Source organism: Oryzias latipes, chromosome 7 (assembly GCF_002234675.1).
Source record: "Oryzias latipes chromosome 7, ASM223467v1".
NCBI lineage: Eukaryota > Metazoa > Chordata > Actinopteri > Beloniformes > Adrianichthyidae > Oryzias > Oryzias latipes.
This window is the reverse complement of record NC_019865.2, coordinates 7,099,771-7,118,409: the sequence shown is the minus strand read 5'-3', so window position 1 is coordinate 7,118,409 and position 18,639 is coordinate 7,099,771. Positions and strand designations below refer to the sequence as shown.

General features: G+C 38.3%; 1 protein-coding gene across 1 annotated transcript in view; it reads left to right on the top strand.

Annotated features, from left to right (window-relative positions):
• The window catches only part of sema3g (semaphorin 3G), a 61,072-nt gene that overhangs the window by 8,347 nt on the left and 34,086 nt on the right, over positions 1–18,639 (top strand). The window contains exon 2 of the mRNA XM_011476847.3: positions 15,384–15,544. Coding sequence (XP_011475149.1) covers positions 15,384–15,544 — 161 coding nt within the window. The remainder of the gene's footprint in view (positions 1–15,383; positions 15,545–18,639) is intronic.

Genomic DNA, 18,639 nt, shown 5'->3' with positions numbered 1-18,639 from the left:
GTAGCGGCTGTAAACAGAGTTGGAATGTAGTGATAGATGAGCCGCAGACAAATGTAAAGGAACTGTTGTTGTGTTATTAAAGAAAGAAAGTATAAAAAAGAAAGGGTCCATCTCCTTTCTTGTTAGAACATTTACTTTAACCAAGCTGAAAACACTTCTTTACATGCTTTTCTGTGTCTCATTAAACGTGGCGCTATCGTGACGTCACCCTAAAAGCTTCCTTGTAGTTCCTTGACAGAATTTTCTTAAAAAAATGGCATAACTCACTGAAATTTGGTCGGATGAATACAGGCTCATTAAAACAACTTTTAACGTCTTTGCCTGTAACCAGCTAGCAGCATGCCACCGACGTACCAAAGTAAAGGCCCGTACTCATCGAGACGAATATTCGCCAGCCGTTATTCGCCAGCGTTTTTCAACACGTCTTTTGTGTTCACACCCAGGCGATTTTCATTGACGATGAGCCGAGCGAACATGCAATTTCATTCCCTGACATTAGATGGCCCTTAATGTAAAACAGAAATACTCCTGTACACAAGGTGGCGCTGCGCAACTTTACGCTTATTAAACTCGCTTTTCACTCAGGAGAAGAGATCAAGTATTTACGTGCTTGTCAGAATCATACAAAGAAAACATGAATATCTCAAGCACCAGTAGCTCCAGTTCCAGCGATGAAGAAATTATTGTTCTGTTGAATGATGAAAGACGCCGGAAAAGACGCAGATTTTGGGGACATCCCATAGTTAAGAGAAGAGAAGAACATGGGTAGTTTTATCGACTGGTACAAGAGCTGAAAATGTACCATGAGCGTTTTCGGGGATATTTTAGAATGTCCGTTATTATTTCTTTGCGGCAGTGTAGACGCTACCTGGCGTCTATCTTCTTCGCTGGTATGTGTGCTCAGAAAAGCAGTTTTGTGTTTGAGCGCCCCCAAGTTGTGTTTAACTGTAACTTCAAAAGCTCCAGACACGTGTACAAAAGCGCCGTTCTTATTGGTCGTATAGTTTTTGACGTGGCGCGTCAAACCAAAAAAATGAACCCAAGGCGTTTTTAAAAAAATGACGCGTGGCGTTTTTCGCGTCGGTGTGCACACTCAGATTGGTGCCCTTTGTTTAGTGACGAGGCGTTAAACGTCGGCGAATATCGCGCGCGAAATTCGTCCCGGTGTGTACGGGCCTTAACAAGTAAAAAGTGTTGTTCCCCACGTTCAAAACTAGTAATCGAACTATAAAGTTTTAATAAGTTACCGTAACTGTCCCGATAAGAATTGTAAAGCAGAGCACGTTGGTCTTTCTCTTGTTGTTTTGACCCGCCCTCCTAGTTCCTGGCCAATGACTGATGAGATCTTTAGTTTCATGGTTTTGTTTACAAACTTTGGTCCGTAACAGAATCGTCGTCTTGATACCAGGACTCGATCCGCAACAAATTTAGCGGACTTAGTCCAGAGCAAAGGGTTTTTCCAGTCCGAATACACCCCTAAATTATTGCATGTAAGCACAGCTTTCCTCCATGACAGAATAATCTGATTTATGTTGTTTTAGTCTAAAAGGGTTAAGGTATTACCCAAGTGTTGGCCAAACTACTAGGTGCAATGTGGGATTCACTGTCTAGGCAAAAGACACATGGAAAAATGGTAAGGGAAAGCTGAGACCTAACTTGCGGCCTCTCGTTCCATTTAGAGGTTGTACCTCTGTGCCACAGTTGTCCCATTATCTTTTAAATTAAATAAGTCTGAAGAAGCCTGTTGGAGAAGTCACAACTCATTTTTTTAAGTGCTTTAAAAATCTGTATTTTTATTAAATTTATAAGTTTAATTTCTGGGATTGATTTGTATTTTGTTGGGAAAAAACAGTTAAATAGCAACTTTTGTATATCTACAAAAACATGAGATTATTGTGATTAAAAGCCACTTGGTTTCTTTTGTAGGTGTTTAAGCCTAAAACTGCCAAAAACTTTGTGTTTCTTTGAACTAATGGTGACATTCCCAAGTCAAGCGAGGTTCATTTTTATAGCAAATTTCACTGAATGAGAGGCTCAGAGTATTGAAAATGAAGTAAACTAAATGACTTGGAAACAACAGAGCAATGTAAAAATATACTTGTCACTAAGTGAACGCTAAAGAGCTGAGCGGAAGCAGGTCTGTGTTTTGGAATTCTGAGTTCTTTGGTCAGAGAAGGCGACATCCTCCACCGCCCCCTGGCTTGAACAAAGGCTGGATGAACAAGGTCAGCTTTGTTTTCATATTTTTAATGAATCATGACACATTACACACAGTTCTGTGGCATCTCCCTTCAAACATCAATGAAAAGAAAATCCAAACATGCTCACAATCCCCTTCCTGAACAAAAGCCATCTTTGTGTCCTCACATGTCTGTCTTTTGTCTCACAATTTGGTATTTTGGCTCAGAGCCCATGTAACATGAAGTGATGGGAACTCTCAGGATGGAGGATAATGCACACTGAGATGCTGCTGTCAAACCCACACAAACACACACACACTTGTGGCCATCAATTAGTTTTACTGAAGCTGCGGAAACAAGGAGCTGAGTACAAAAGACCCTACTGTGGAAGGATGGAATAACTAAACGGCTGTTGAGGGACATTCAAACATGCCTGTGAGGTGAACAGTCTGACCATAACTAGCCATGTAACTTGATTCAGATGTGATGTTTTTATTTTATTTTACAGACAGCAGTTCATAAAAAAAAAAACAATAGCAAAATAATTAGATTTACTTTTGGAGTTTTTTTATGCATTGCACATTGTTTAAATTTGAATGCAGAAACCTATTGTGTTTGTTAATTATGTTCTTCTTAACTTCTGTCGTTTTCTCGGACACAGTTTCTGCGTTGACATATACAGTTTCTGCAAAGCAGCAGGAGTTCATCAGAAATTTGGCCCTGAGTTATTAGTAGGACTGTTTGTGTGGAGTGCACTTCCCTTCAATTTTCATCATCTCTTGGTTTACACTCTCTCCCGCTAGCCCTTCACAGCTCCAAGCTGATATTATGTGCAACAACAATGGCGAGTAATATTGGAACTATCCAGCTGTACAGCTTTAAGCCAGATTCCAGCGCAGAAAAGGAAAATGAAGACGTACATGGATCTATTTGTCTGCAAGATGCATCAAAATGGAACGGAGCAGGGAGCTAGTGGCTTGCCGATTAAAGATTTCACATACCAACTACAAGCTTTTTCAAATGACATTTTTTCTTCTGCTCCTGATTTACAACAATTTGAATAAAGGAATAATCAGAAACACAACTTAATCCTAATTGTCTTTATATATGTCCTCCATCATGAGAAAAATGCTGCAAGAACATTTTAAAACACCAAAAACACAGTTTCGATAAGAGTGGATCTTCAATGACACGCACACAAACCTTCATTAGGACTTAAAGACTGCAGAGCATTAAGAAATAGATTTTCATGCATACATTTATTTGGGAAATTCAAGAACAACCAAGTCAGAGAAGCTGCTGTTCTTTAAAGAAAATTATAAAAGCCCTCAAATTTGTTTTAACAGATCAGTTATAAGAAATGAATGACACTGGAGGAGAAAAACAACTGAAGATCAGGTTAAAATAAGCCTAACTTGATGATTGTACATGAAAAATTTTTTTGGAGCTGATTGTAATTTTGAGTTGTGGATTTAAGCATAAAGAAAATGAAAGTTGAAAACACGAAAGATGGATGGAAAGGAATCACCAAGCTGGTCAGGATTAGAATAGGACGCAGGGAGGGAGAGATGATGAAATGAGGGAGGATGATGAGGGTTAGTGTGTAACCTGGATGCTGAGGTAACCCATGAGCTCTGTGCTTTGAATGGTTCACGAGGGCAGAACTGGTTTTGAATAAGTGCGAGTGCTTGAGAAGATTTTTGGACTGGAATGGATGGAGTAGACCACAGCAGCAAAGGTCAGATAAGGAAATCAGAACTTTGCTGTGAAAGTCAGCTTTGACAATCACCTCACTTCTCATGTTAACATCACAGGATAACTGTGATAACATATGAGGCTTGAGGGTCAAATTACTTCTCCATGAGGTGCAGAAACAACTTTGCAGTAAATCACAGGATTTACTCTGTCATCGCTTATCTTTCCTGTAGTTTTCCTATCAGAGCAGCAAGTTTGAGGAATCACAGCAGATGTTTAATGGTGCAATAAGTGCCAATTAATACTTTTTAAGTAAAACTAATATTGATGTCTTCGTATAAAAAATGAGTTGTGCTTTGTGCAATATTTTTTACAATTTAAAACTGCTTTGAGGTCAGAAAACCAGACGAAATAAAATACTTTTTTTCAGAATGGGCTTAATGTGAAAACAACATCTCAGAAAAGATGATAATCATCATTCTATAATAATGTTTTTGAGTCTGAAGAGTACATTCTTAAAGCTGTGCTTATCTGTTTCTTTACTAGCTGCAGCTGTTTTTATGTGGGGCGTTTAAAAAGACACAGCTGATACTACCACAGCAGCATTACCACAATGATTTTAACTAGTCAAACAAGGATATCAAGCAGATGTCTAGAGAACTGAGAGAATAAACCAGAATAGTTCATGTTTAAAATGCACCTTTTGTTTTACACCTGAAGTAAATCTCTTTAGTAATCAAGGATGTAGCATAGAGCTGTAGCACATAGAAGCAGCTACAAAACCTGGACTTGAGCTTGCAAATCACTTCCAATCTGTAAAACATTACAGTTTACATTTTATTGTTCTAACAAGTAATCTATTGCCTTAAATCTAAATTGTAATGCATCACATGAGTCCTGTAATACTTTTTGGAAACTGTATTTTTTTCTGTTGAAGTAGAACATGATCCAAAGCGACCAAGGTTGTTGTTCACCCTTTGGCACATCCCGTCAGGGGTCACCACAGCGCATAAGCTTTCACTGATTGGGAGGGATGGTTTTGGCAGAGATTTTTAACGCCAGATGCCCTTCCTGACACAACCCTGTATGTTATCCGGGCTGGGATCCGGCACAGGGAGACCCAGACTTGGGCCCCCTTGTGGCTACATACTTAAGCAGCAGCATTAAGGGTCTTGCCCAAGGACCCACACTGGATGAAGCTCATTGCCCCCCTGGGAATCAAACCCTGGTTTCCCGTTAGCCCTACATGCAGCCAAGCGAGCCATGTAGCCGCTATATAGAAAATGACTGAGTACCTACAAACTATTTTGACTGAGGGGCAGTATGGGTTAATTACCACCATTCTGTTGTTTATTTTTGGTAGAAGAAAAGCACAGGAAACACAGCTGGAGGACCCTCAGCTTAAGTCTTTTTAGTTCATAAAAAGTAACCATCGGCCATGTACTTACATGAGATAAAACAAAGATCAAACAGAGAACCTGAAGCTAATGTGCCAGAATCTCCCACAAAACACAAACACAGCCTAATAAAGGCAGGTCAAAATTACTCCACTTAGCCGACAACAGACAGACAGATGTTGGTTCTTTGAAAACAGGACTGGACAAACATATTATGAAATGTAATAATGATAAATATAAGGAACAAAATAATAAAATGAAGCTGTTTGGATTTAAAAAGCCCAAAAAGGGATTTTGACTCAGCAATTTATATTGAAAAAAATAAATAAGAAAAAACTTCAAGTGACCAACCACAAGATGAAAAAAACATCTAGTTTGAGGCATTTTTTTCTTTTTTAACTGCATCATGGTCTTACTGTTTAGGCCAGGGGCGTCAAACTCATTTTCACCGTAGGCCACATCAGCATAGTGGTTGTCCTCAAAGGGCCAGATATTACTTATGCATGTAACTAAATGTCATGAAAAATAAATGTAACTACTCATAACTGTTAAAAAACTCATTATTTATTTATTATAACTTTTGACATAACCAAGTGACTATTACAGTTGCATAGAAAACATGTTTGCTTGTTACTCTAGCATAAATCCTTACCGGTACATTTGTGCGCTTATTAAAACCCACATAACTACATTAATGAAGGATCAAACTGTCCAAGTGAATAAAGAAAAATAACATAAAACTGAGCTAGATGTTGTATGTATTAAACGTGTAACATTTTGTCTGCATACACACATGAGACCTGCAAACATTGAATAATTACAGCAACTACACATAAATAGTGTGTAATCAACTAAAGAAATTTTTTATTTTAAGAAATTAAAAACTTTTATGCTCTCGCGGGCCACATACAATGACATGGCGGGCCACATTTGCCCCCCCGGGCCAAATGTGGCCCACACATATGGTTTAGGCTATTAGTCTGTTGTAACAATCTACTGAACATCAATGCATCCATTTTCGGAACCTGCTTGTACACAGGTGACTACACCTTTTTGCCATTTGAGCTACTCTTGAAATATATTTCATCTTCATGTACTCAGACGTATTGTAAAAAAGCAGTTTTAAAGTGATTCAGACAATTTATTTGAAATATACCATGGTCCGGGTGAATACTCGATTCTGATTGGCTGCTGGGTGTGCATTAAAAAGTGATATACCACAGGGTAACCGCACGGTGAAAAAAGAAGTTCTAGCTTAAATGTTTTGTATCACTGCGCCGGCTTCTTTAAAACAACCTTTTGCTTCATCATTTGGACAAAAACAAGAGGTGAGAGGTGAACTTTTTCTCTGAACTGATGCTTTATTCAACCCATTGGAAAGATCAGCATATATATATATATATATATATATATATATATATATATATATCGTTTTATATCGTCGAATCTTGACTGCAGAGGTGGTGCGACGCGGACTACTTGGTGTGGCGCGACACATTACAAATAGTCCGCTTTTTGTGAGGAAAGTGATCCACATTGGAAAAAAACAAGAATTAAGGATTAAAACAGGTTTCTGTTAATTTTATTTTGTAAGTGACCATGGTATAAGCGGGTGAATTGCTTTCGAAGTATGCATTATCACCTTTTAACGCACTTCGCGGAAGCAGCCGTCCGACGCGAAAGCTTCCACGGGGTGCGTTAAAAAGTGATAATGCATACTTCGTCGGCCATTAACCCTTAAATATTTTAGATGAATATGTAAGATTACAACATGCTAAGTTTCACATTTTTAGTCAGTCATTTAGTTAGTCATTTTTCCTTCAACAGCTTGCTGAATTGGACCGTGTGTTTGTAGTTGTCCTGTCACAGGCGCAGTGTGTCAACAACAGAAGCATTCTGTTAGTGGTTCTTTTTGAATAACTGACATCGGGCAAGTTGGAAAAAAAAAACCTAAAAGTTGGGAGTCTGAGGCTGGAAGCTCACGCCTTTCTGATGCTTAGCGGTAGGAAAACCTCTATACCTGCTAGTGGAGCGTAGTGCTCAGTGTAGTTGAACATGCATGTGTAATGACGAATGCATCAGAGGCTGTTCGACTGGCCATTCTGACTGTCAATCAAGTGACATTTTTCACGGAGAGGATGATGATTCGATGACACCTTTTTTTTTAATGTAGTTTTATTTTTTATGTTTATTTAATTTTGATGGCTTGCGATCTACCCACACTTTCTTGAACGTATGGGCTCCCCTGACCTAGACAGTATGTCAGTCTGCCACACAGTCACATTCACATCCAAGGGATAATTAACCTATGGAGCATGTCTTTGGACTGTGGGAGGAAGCCTTGAGTGCCCAGAGAAAGGCAAGGCAAGTTTATTTGTATAGCACAATTCGTACACAACGTAATTCAAGGTGCTTCACAAAACAGAAAAATGCATTGAAATCACAATACATCATAGAAATAATCAACGTAAAAATAAAGCCCACACATGCACAGAGAGAACATGCTAACTCCAGCCAGCTGGGATTTGAACCCTTCTCCTGTGAGGCGAGAGCCCAAAGTTAACGTAACTGCATTGTTGATGTATTTTATGCTTCAACAGCTGATTCAAATGAAGAATCCATGAGTCTGCTCATCAGGTCTCCAGAGGTTTGACAGTGAGCCAGAGGGATTTAAACCTAGCGTGTTTGAACAGGAAAATATGTAAAACACACGAGCCAAAAGTCCTTAAGGATCAGGATTCAGGAACGCTGATGTAACAGGCAAACAATCTATGCTGATACACAGCCAAGTGAAAGTGATGTATCAGCTAAAGGTGGATCTATAAGTTCTATGGTACTCTGAAGTAGACGAGATCTGCTGTTATTAAATTTATGCTGCATTCACAGTTGGATTTTTTTTCAACCCGCTGAAAAACTCTTAAGAATGGTAAGTTGAGACATTTCAGTTGAAAAGTGACTCCCTTCCTTTGACTTTGACTTATTAGTCTGCCATTAGAATTTTTTGAGCAAAGTTAATGCTTTGCAGAGTTCTTGGTCAAAGCTCCAGTCTGAACATGAGATTAACTGGACACATGTTGCAGGAAATCCAACATTTTCCAAAAAGACCACTTTTTACGGCTTTCCTGACAGGCAGATGAAGTTGGGTTCACATGAGCAGTCAAAAGAGGATACATTAGACCGAAGAGAGGGGGAGGCGAAGGAGTGGGAGCAGTGAAAATATATAAGATGGCTTTTTGTTCACTAAGCAGATTCCAGAAATATTTGACACTGCAATAATATACAATCGGGATCTAATGATACTCTGCAAAAGGTATCAGCTGTGTAATGAGCCTAATGAGACTTTGTTTTTGGGTGAATGTGAGTGTTTATGTGTCAGAGCTCAAGAAAACAAAAAGGCAAAGGGCAATATTTGGAGAAAGAGCCAGACGGTTGGTTTGGTCCGCTCAGATGTGAGACGTTGCGGTGGACTGAAGGACATGCTGAATCTTCTTGTGTTTCTGGAGCTTTAGGGGTCTAATAGCCCTCAGATGTGTTCCTCCTTCCCCGCAAAGCCAAAGATAACAGATCCGTATTGTGTTTTTGATATCTACAGTTTAACATTGCTTAAGCTGTTCATGCGCCCAGTTTGCACTGTAAAGATGTAACATAATTTTAGTAAATCTTTATCCTTTGTCCTGTTCTATTAGGGAAACTGGGAGTACTTTTTAGAAGGGAATGTATCATTACACGGCACTACTTATTTTCGCCTACAAAATGGAAAAGTTTAATAAATTTTTAATAAATATTTTCTTTGTCGGTCGGTCTTAACTTGCATTTTTACTTCTTCTGTAATGCTACGTTCACACCGTCCTCAGCAACACGGGTTCAAGCTGCCACTAACATGAAAAGTCTTGTAAATGCCTTCCAGGTTCAAAACTCTAGTGTAGCTACGCAAGTTTTTAAGTCCGTTTTCAGGCTTTTCGTACAAACCACTGAACTATGTTGTCTATATAGATTTTATAAGCTATCTTAACATTTCCAGTGGAAAGTTATGCATTGTCTTTTATCAAAGGCAAAATGATTTGACCATTTTTTGTGTGTATTTTTGTCCACACAAGCTTTAGCCGCAGTGATCAATGGTGGTTGTGTGCCTGCAGTGAACTATTTCTTCTCTTACTTTTATTTTCTCTTCTGTTTCTGGATTACATTTAAGCCTCCCTGTTAAAAAGGGATTCACAGTAAAATATAATTTGATCAAAGAACTAGAGAAGATATTGGGGAACTTTTTAGAATCTAAAAAAAAATCTATTCGAAGTAGCACAAAAATGTATTTGTTCTGTTACCGCTAACCTTTTGTGAATATGCAGAAACTTGTGAAAATCAAAGCTTTTCTATTGTAATGCATACGTTTATGCACTGAGCTCTCATTACATCCACTTGCAGTGTGGAATTTTTCACTGATGGAGAAAAGACACAGGTCTTCAAATTATAAAGCACATCTGTTTTGGTCTCTGGGAAAAATTTGGAAAAGAGTCCATACAACTACAGACCACTAAATCCATAATTGTTCATCCCACTAATAAAAATATTTTGTTCAAAGTAACTTAATCCGAATCTCATTAATCATTAAACAAGCATTAAGACTCATTTTTCTCACCAGAATGTTGAAGAATAACCAAGACTTCAGTATGAAGCGATATATTGTTTGCACTATTCCTAGTACTGCGGTCCTCCTTAATTCTTACACAAGTGTTAGGAATAAAAATAAAACTAGCTTGTTCACCTGAAAATTACAGGAAACTAATAATTAAATGAAGCTATAAACCGTGTTGTATGTTTGTTTGTGTAGAATCTTCCCACAAAACTTGTAAATACTAAGGAATATATTATAAACAAAAAAAAAGTTCTCATTAATAAAAATGTTTTCAGGCTATTATCTTTATTAGAAAGTGTTGCATCCAACAATTGATTTTTTGGTGCAACCAACATTTTTCTTATGAAAGTCTTTTACTTATTATTTCAACTTCTTCCAAAGAAATTTTAATAGGGGACAAAGGTTGATGCTATGAGTACGACCTCTCTGCCAAATCTTCATATATCTTAAAGTGTATATATCTTAAAGTGTTAGCGGTAACAGAACACTAGAGGGACACTAAGACGCACACAGAAAATTTGTCAACTCCATACACCGAGGCCGTAAAATGGGATGGCAAAACAATCGTGCATGTACCTTTTGTCCAAAAAACAAAAACAAATTAAATCCTCTTCGTTGATAGCAAAATTACAGCGTTTTCCATCTGTTATGCTTTATCTTGTGCTTTACAGGAATGTTGTCATTGCAGCCTTTTTGTCCTTTTATGATGGAAGGACCTTGTAAGCCACCACATCAAACACAATAAGCCAGCAGGAGCTGGGAATTAAACCTGATTTACAGCAGGCAGCCCTGCTAAGCAGACCACTGACTTTACAAACTAATCTCGGAACAAATAATTCCATTGACGTCTTTGCATTTGTTGCAGCTGCGTGATGTGATATCTTTGACACAGTAAAAGCAGCTGAAGTTACACACGCTGCTTTGGTTTGGCATGTTGGCTGTTTGTCGATACAGCATCAAGCGGCTCCCTTTGGAGAAACGATCCACATTGAAGACAGATGTTTCACTGCAGATGCTATGAGGTCTCCACTGCTCCGCATGGTCTGTGGGCACGGGATGGATTTGAAGGACAGTGATCGAGTTGCAAAGGTGACGGATTCAGAAGGACAGCCAGGGAAGATGAAACTAACGATATGGTGCTAAAAATGACTTCGGGAGGCGAAAAACCAGAATGAAAACTAAAAATAAGTAGACTGATAAAGAGAGGAGACAATGAAGCAGGTGAGGGGTGAGGCTGTCTTCTCAGGGAGACTATAACATGGCACAGATGGAAGCCGTTAGCTCACCTTTGCTCTGTGTTTGGTCCTGTGCATCTGTGTGCGGTCATATTTACATAATTACATTTTTTGTTTTGGTTTGGGGGAAATTTGTATACATATACGAGTGATTTATGAGTTTAGAATGCAGTTAGGAAGAGAAGTAGACATCAAACAGGGATCTGCTTAGGGTTTTGAGTGGGTTTGTTTATGAAAAGGAGCAAACTCAATAAGATAAATTCCTCTATTCAAAGAGTGTTATAAACCATGAGTTTGGCAGAGGTGATCCAGTGATCTACTTCTCCTTTTATGGATAAAAGCAGACGAAAATGGATCTTTTAAAAAGTTTGGGGTAAACATGGTGGTCAAATCTACATTTTCCATTAACGTAGGGATAAACAGATTTTTGCAGAGTAACCAAATCGATCTCAGTCCAACGGTAAAAACACACAGAACGGTAGATGGGGACAGACATGTTTGTGTGAGTTTGTTGTTTAAGTGCCCAGACTGTGAACAGCTGTTTGACAGATTTCAACAGAAAAACAAGTTTGGTCTTTAATCCTGATTGTGGGAGTTTTCAGATCTTCTAAAGGCATTTTCACGTGTTTTACGTCTAATAAAGTCAAAACCTCCATCATCCATGCCCTCTTGTTATCAGACGGCATCCATTCTCTCCAGCCTCTAATCAAGATGTGTTTGATTTTATCTCAGGCCAACATCCAAAGCAAGCTCTCCATAAGACACTCGTCAGGGCTCTGAGGTCAAAGCTGCCTGTACAAATTTAAACTCGTGAACCACAGGAAAGAAAAAAAGATGACGGCTAAGTTATCTGAAACAACCTTTATTTCCTCAAGTTTCTCCTGTAATATTTCATTTATCTTTTTCTGGCCAAATAAACTCAATAAACTATAAGCAATATAACATGAATCTGGATGACTTCAACAGGGTCAGTTTAAAAAGGCTATGAGGGAGTAAAAATTGTCAGTACATACAGATGAAAACATTTGACTGCTGAGAACACAAAACATCTTTAAAAGCTATAGTTCTTCCTCCAGGTAATGCATTCTTTGTAATAGTGATCACATAGTGATCAGCTACTGCAGATTCACTTCATTATTGCAATACTGATTAAAATAGTCTCTTTAGAGTCTCCCAGGTGGTGCAGAGGTAGAGTGGTTGACCACTGATCAGAGAAGCACATCTTTGTTTTCTTCCCTTGCCTGCCCATAGTTGTAGTATCCTTGGTCAATATCAATGACTGTGAATGAGAGCTGGACTGAGTGACTCCTCCCCCTCGCATTCCAAACAGGAAGTACCCTGTACAGTAATAAGCTAAAATCTCATAGACTTGTAATGGGAAATAAACTCTGTCATTATATTTATCAGGATGACCGTTCTCCTACTACCCTTTTTAACATTTTCTTGCTAATCCTACTTTTTTCATATTTTTTTTCTGTAGAACAAATTATTCAAATCATGAACTGGCCTATCAGATGCCTCAATAAAAGTAGACGGTCTTATGTTGAACGCTCGAAACATTTGATTGACTGTCCACTTTTAGGTGGTAGGCGTGTGGCCTTCCAAAAAACTCACTCCTGACTGGCGAGAGTGGTTACTGTAGAAATGATAACTCGGATCAATCACTGCTTACTGATAACATTTGGTTCCAACATGGAGGCGTCCGTATCCTAAAGAAATGGCGACTGAATTGACTTCATTTCGTTGGAGTAAGTCATTTTCTGTGGGTGACATCACACTCACATGCTCCAGCTCTCTTATACAGTTAATGGTAAGACATTGAACCCCACATTGCTCCCTGTAGTTATAGGTTGTGGTCAGTGGAGCCACAATTCGAGGGTGAATGAGTGTACGTATGGGTGAATGGGACTGTGACTGTAAGGCAGAGAAATGCTACATACAAGCACTTTTCTAGCTTACATTTAAATGAGAGTGACTGAGTACAACTGTACATTTTGAATTTTTAAAAGCCGATTTGGATAAATTTAATTAGCAAAAAACTCACAAATGATCATTATCAAAACATGACATGAAGATAAATCCTTAAACATTTTGTGTGAGTTTGGGTGACTGCCTGCGTTTCCATTGAGCTCTTGATGCTCTCTGTCATTCGCAACAAATCCATTACGCACGACTGTTTTCTGTCCTGTGGCTTTCTATTCCTGCTTATTATTTTTTGACTCTAACAGCTGCTAAAAGTCACATTGCTTTCTGTCTCTTTCCAACTTTTCTTTCCCAAACTTTGTCCAAATCCCACTCTCCCCTTAGTATCTCCCTGATGCCGGTCTACTTATGAGTTTCCTCATTATTTCTTTGCCAGCAGCTTTAAAGTCCTATTTCCCAGTCTTCCTTACAAAATCTCTCCTCACTGCTGTCTGTTGCAATTTTTTCGCTTTTTTTTCCTCACATCTAATAGGCTTCAGTTTTGACAGGCCTCAGCAGAGGATGGGGATTCACCAAAGTTTCTGGTTCAACTTTGCTTAAGTTTAAAAAAAATAACTGTAAAAGACACTGAGGTCTTCACTTGTTGAAGTTTTCTAAACTCTGCAAATACTTTTTTGATCTAAGGATGAGGGTGGACATGGTTCAGCTTGCTCAAACGGACATATCAGGGTTTAGATTGTGTAAGTCTGTGCACGCTGTTAGAAAATGTGAAATGTCAGGTCATGCAGTTCTTCAAGGATCATCTTTAATTGATATATAATAATAGTTTACATTAGTTGTACTTCTTGAAGCAAGAAATAATTTGGCTTTGGTTAAACAAGGATGTGATGGGAATCTGTTATGCTCTGTGTAAAGTGGTGTTATGCATGTCACCAGCATCTAGGGATTTCAGACATGAAGTGAGTATAATTTAATATAGAAAAAAAAGAATTTTAGCCAAATATGAAGAATTTGAGACAGTATTCAAATATCTTTGGGTGATAAAGACAGGTCTCCACAAATCCTTTCAGTCTGCAAGGCCCCAGAGATGGACAGAGTGTCATGAGGCCCTTGGACTTCGTTCTGTCAATACTCTTCCTGAGTGCTGAGTGACTCAAGCTCCTTTCTCAGCGTGTCTGTTTGCATGCTGCTCTGTGTGTATTGGGTCAGGGGAGAAAAAGTGTGATGGATGAGTGATGAAAGACAGGCAGAAAGTTGCTTAGGCAGAGACATTCTTACACAGGAGGTTTGGCATGTCGTTGAAATAGTGTCACAAATATTTCTCTCCTTGTCTTGTTACCTTGACAGCAAGAGAAAAAAGAGTCACAATTGAAAACCCATTCCAATAAAAATTGTGTTTTGAACATGTTCTTGTGGCTTTTTACTTTTAAAAAATTAAGCTCAAAATGGCATTTCTAATCAAATTGTTGTGAATCAGGAGCAGAAAAAAAAGCCGTTAAAAAAAAAAAGGGGTATTTGTGACGTGGGTGCTAGAGTTGGTGGGCCACAAGCTCCCTGCTCTGCTCCAGTCTGATGCATCCACTTTCAGACAAATAGATCCATGTATGTCTTTGTTTTCCTCATCCGATCTGACACCTGACTCAAAACTGTGCAGCTGGATAGCTCCAATATTGCTCGCCATATTTGTTGCACAGGTAATGCTAGGTTTTGGGGTTGTGAGGGGCTGTAAGATAGAAGATGAACTGCTGCTGCTAATACTGCTCTATAGAAAACGACACACTTTTTAAAATTTAGCCTAAAATTGGCACAGTCATAAACAAAAGACCACTGAGAACGCTTTTAAAATAGCTCCAAATATCATCGGAGTCGGTCTTTAAAGAACAGAACGAAAATTTTAATAAGAAATAAGAGTGAAGAACTGGAAAATATAAATGACAGGATGTTTAAATGTATAAAAGGCTGGTTATTCTGACAAGTATTCGTGCAAGTTCTCAGTATTTTTTGAGTAACAATTACAATTCTATGGTGTCATTTTATCACTCTGGACTTTGTATTAAGAGATCTGATTTCAGATCAGATCCCAAGGGATTGAACTAAAGCTGAGAATATCCATCGTAATAATCCTTTAAATTCAGTCCCTGAGTTTAAAGAAGACAACTTGATTTGCTGCACGTCAAGAAAGGTTTCAGGGTAAAGGAGATGGATGAATTCTGTCTCATAAAATCTAACGTGAAAAATGAACCTTATCTAGAAAAAACACATTTGTTGCATTTAGGACGTAAAGTGATGCTGCGCCTAAACGTTCTCCCTTTGTCCGCAGACCTGCTGACCACCAACAGATCTTCCGTCTTCATCGGCCATCACGGGCAGCTCGCTTTGAGCTCCGTCTTTCTGGATGAGTATCGGGATCGGCTCTTCCTGGGGGGGAAAGATGTACTCTACTCTCTCATGCTGGGCCCCATCAGCACTGAAGCCAAAGAGGTGAGTTGTCACAATGCAGCAAATCACAATGCCATAATGAATTTTATTGGATTTTATTGAGATCTGGAACTCTTCATGGATTTTTTTAAAAATAAATCAGAACTGGATTTACTGCGCGGTTTGCATTCATTCCTAAAGAAAAATTATATTGCATAAATTATGTGGTTTTGGTTTATAGAAGGATTAAATATGACTTCAGAGGAACTGTGGGATGTCTTTTTTTTAAAAGAAACCCTCCTCTGCAAAACATCTCAGTTAAAAAGGAAAGGCTTAACCCCCCCTAATATAATGTTAAGTAATAATAATAGTATTACATGTGTATCTGTTAAAAAAAAATTATAATAAAATGGTTTGTTTACTTGAATGCTTAAGCATTTTATCTAATGGTTTCTGAGCTATACCCTTGCTTTGCACACAGTAAATCTGTTTGCACCGCCTGCTCTTGCTTTATAAACAGTGGTTTTTTAACCTAAACTCCTGTCACATTTTATGTCTGTCTTCTTTTGCCAAAACATCTGTTACCCTGCAGCTCGGGGAACACTCATAAAAACTCAGTAATGAATCAGTCTTCTTAACTTTGCTTTTAATCTCCTTGTGCACTTATAGATGAAGCTGATGAATCATAAAATAACATAAAGTTATGTAAAATGTCAAAACTGTCAAGAATTCCTCTCAGACCTAATCTAACAATCAAGAAAAGTACATTTGAAGATAAAATATAGAATAAAAACCTTTATTACCCCAAAATAGTTTTTTTTAGTAATGATAACAAAATAGTGTCACATGCTTTCTGACATAAAACATATTTAAAATATTCAAACGGATACAAAGTCCACCTGGAATTCTGTTTTATAGGTAAAGGGTTATGCCCGAAGTGTCCATTATCAGAAATTATGGACAACACGGAAGCCTGGGACGGTTGCTTTCGTGAAACTTTTAAGGACATTTTCACACCATGGTCACTTACAAAGGAAATTAGTACACAGTCAATTTTTAGCACTTTAATCTTGTTACTTTTTCAGTTTAAATAACTTTTTCACAAAAGGCGGACTATTTGATAGGTGGTGCGACACGTTGTCATGGTAATGGCTGAGCCGGCAACGACGTCGACTGCAGCGGCAAAGGAGAGCCATACATGTGCTGATTGTCACGATGGGTTAAATAAAGTATCAGGTCAGAAAGAAAGTTTACCTTTTCCCGGTTGTTTGCATTCAGATAATGCAGCAAAATTTAGTTTCACAGAAACCAGCACAATGATATTTTTTTAGGTATCACTTTTTAATCCATACAGAGCAGCCAATCAGAATCAAGTATTCACCGGGACCATGGTATAAATGCTGGTAATATGGAGGAACATTCTGCACAGGAATTTGATTCTTTTACAACTATAGAACCTATCTGTGATTGGTAAATGGTAAATGGCGTATACTTATATAGCGCTTTCTACCCTCTTTCGAAGGCCCAAAGCACTTTACAGTCACAGTCCCATTCACCCAGTCACACACACATTCACACACTGATGGCGGCTCCGCTGCCGAACACTGGCGCCAACCTCCCACCAGAGGCAAGGTGGGGTTCAGTGTCTTGCCCAAGGACACTTCGACACATGGGCGTGCAAGGCGGGAATCAAACCTGCAGTCTTACGATCATGGGTCGACCGCCCTACCGCTGCACCACGGCCGCCCTTATGATTTTGAGTGTAAGAAGAAGCTGGTTGTCTCAGCTTCCTCTGTTGGGGTTTTTTGGTTCTACTGATCAGTATAAATGCATTCTGATTCCCAGCTCGAGCTCATTCAGTGAGAAATGTTTTTCAGACATTCATAGATTCACTGAGAATAAGCAACAGAAGGGATTAAAGGAGAACAAGACTTGTTGTAAAATCCCCAGTAAGGTTACTCGGAAGCTTCACATTCAATGTTTAGTTCAAATATTATACTCCTTATTTGTGCCAAATTTCAGTGTCATGTAAAAATAAACGATCGGACTGACAAGGATGTATACACTACCATTGCTTTCAATCTTTTTTTTTTTTTTTTTTAATTTCGGTAGCATTTCTGCCCCAATTTTTGACTAATTCACACTGAAAAAAAGAGAAATGTCTGGTGTGTTTAACCAGACTAGCTGAATTAACTCATCTTCATGATTTGATCTAAAAAGGCTGCACTTTTGATCTGTAAATCCAAATAAATTCTCTCCCTCAGTTTTGTATAATGCCTTTTATTTAAGCAAAAGAAAAATCTAATAACACAATTAATATTTTGTATGCCTGGATTTGAGCCGATCAGATAAAGCATGTCAAAACTATAAAGAAATATATCAGTTTTATTACAGAGTAACTTTCCCACATTCTATATATGACATGAAATAAACACATAAAGTGCAGACACTCCCTGCAGACAGGCTGATGTAAACTCTAGAAATGTTAATGCTTTATAGGCAATCCTAAAAATAAATAATAATAAAAAAGAGGGAAAGATGAGTTCAAATGACAAATACTGATTCAAAATCCACAACAAATTGGTAGAATATGACAGATAAACTGGACATGATGTAAATCAATGAGTGACAATCTTGATCATTTGTTTGATTTTTTTTTTAATCTGCTAAATGTCAAGGAGATGTCAAGAAGAAAAATGAAATCCAAACTGAGCTATTTTGCTCTGATTTATAGAGTTTGGCAGATATTCCAGTAAGTAGATATTCCAGACTAAGTAGTTTAGTCTCTGGATTTTTGTTGCCATTTGCAAAATGAGAATGTCGTAGAAATGTTATTCATTTTCGTAACCAGCTTTCCTTAAATGGCTAAAGTAGTTTGGATTCAATTAAAATTAACTTCATTTCTCAATATTCTTCAAAATCTAAGTAAGAGAAGAGTGAGTTTATGTGGCCGGGGGTCAAAGAGGTTGCACTGACAAAAGATGGGGAACTGATTTTATGGGTTTCTTGCAATCCCTTCTCTATTCAGCCTTCTCCCGTTTCTGCAATGGTCACACGTAATGCTTCCTGACACTCCCATTTGGTGAAAGAAGAGGCTGAATCTCTGTGTTCCTGTCAGAGTTAGATATTGTTAGTGAAATATTCCTAGTTGACTTAAA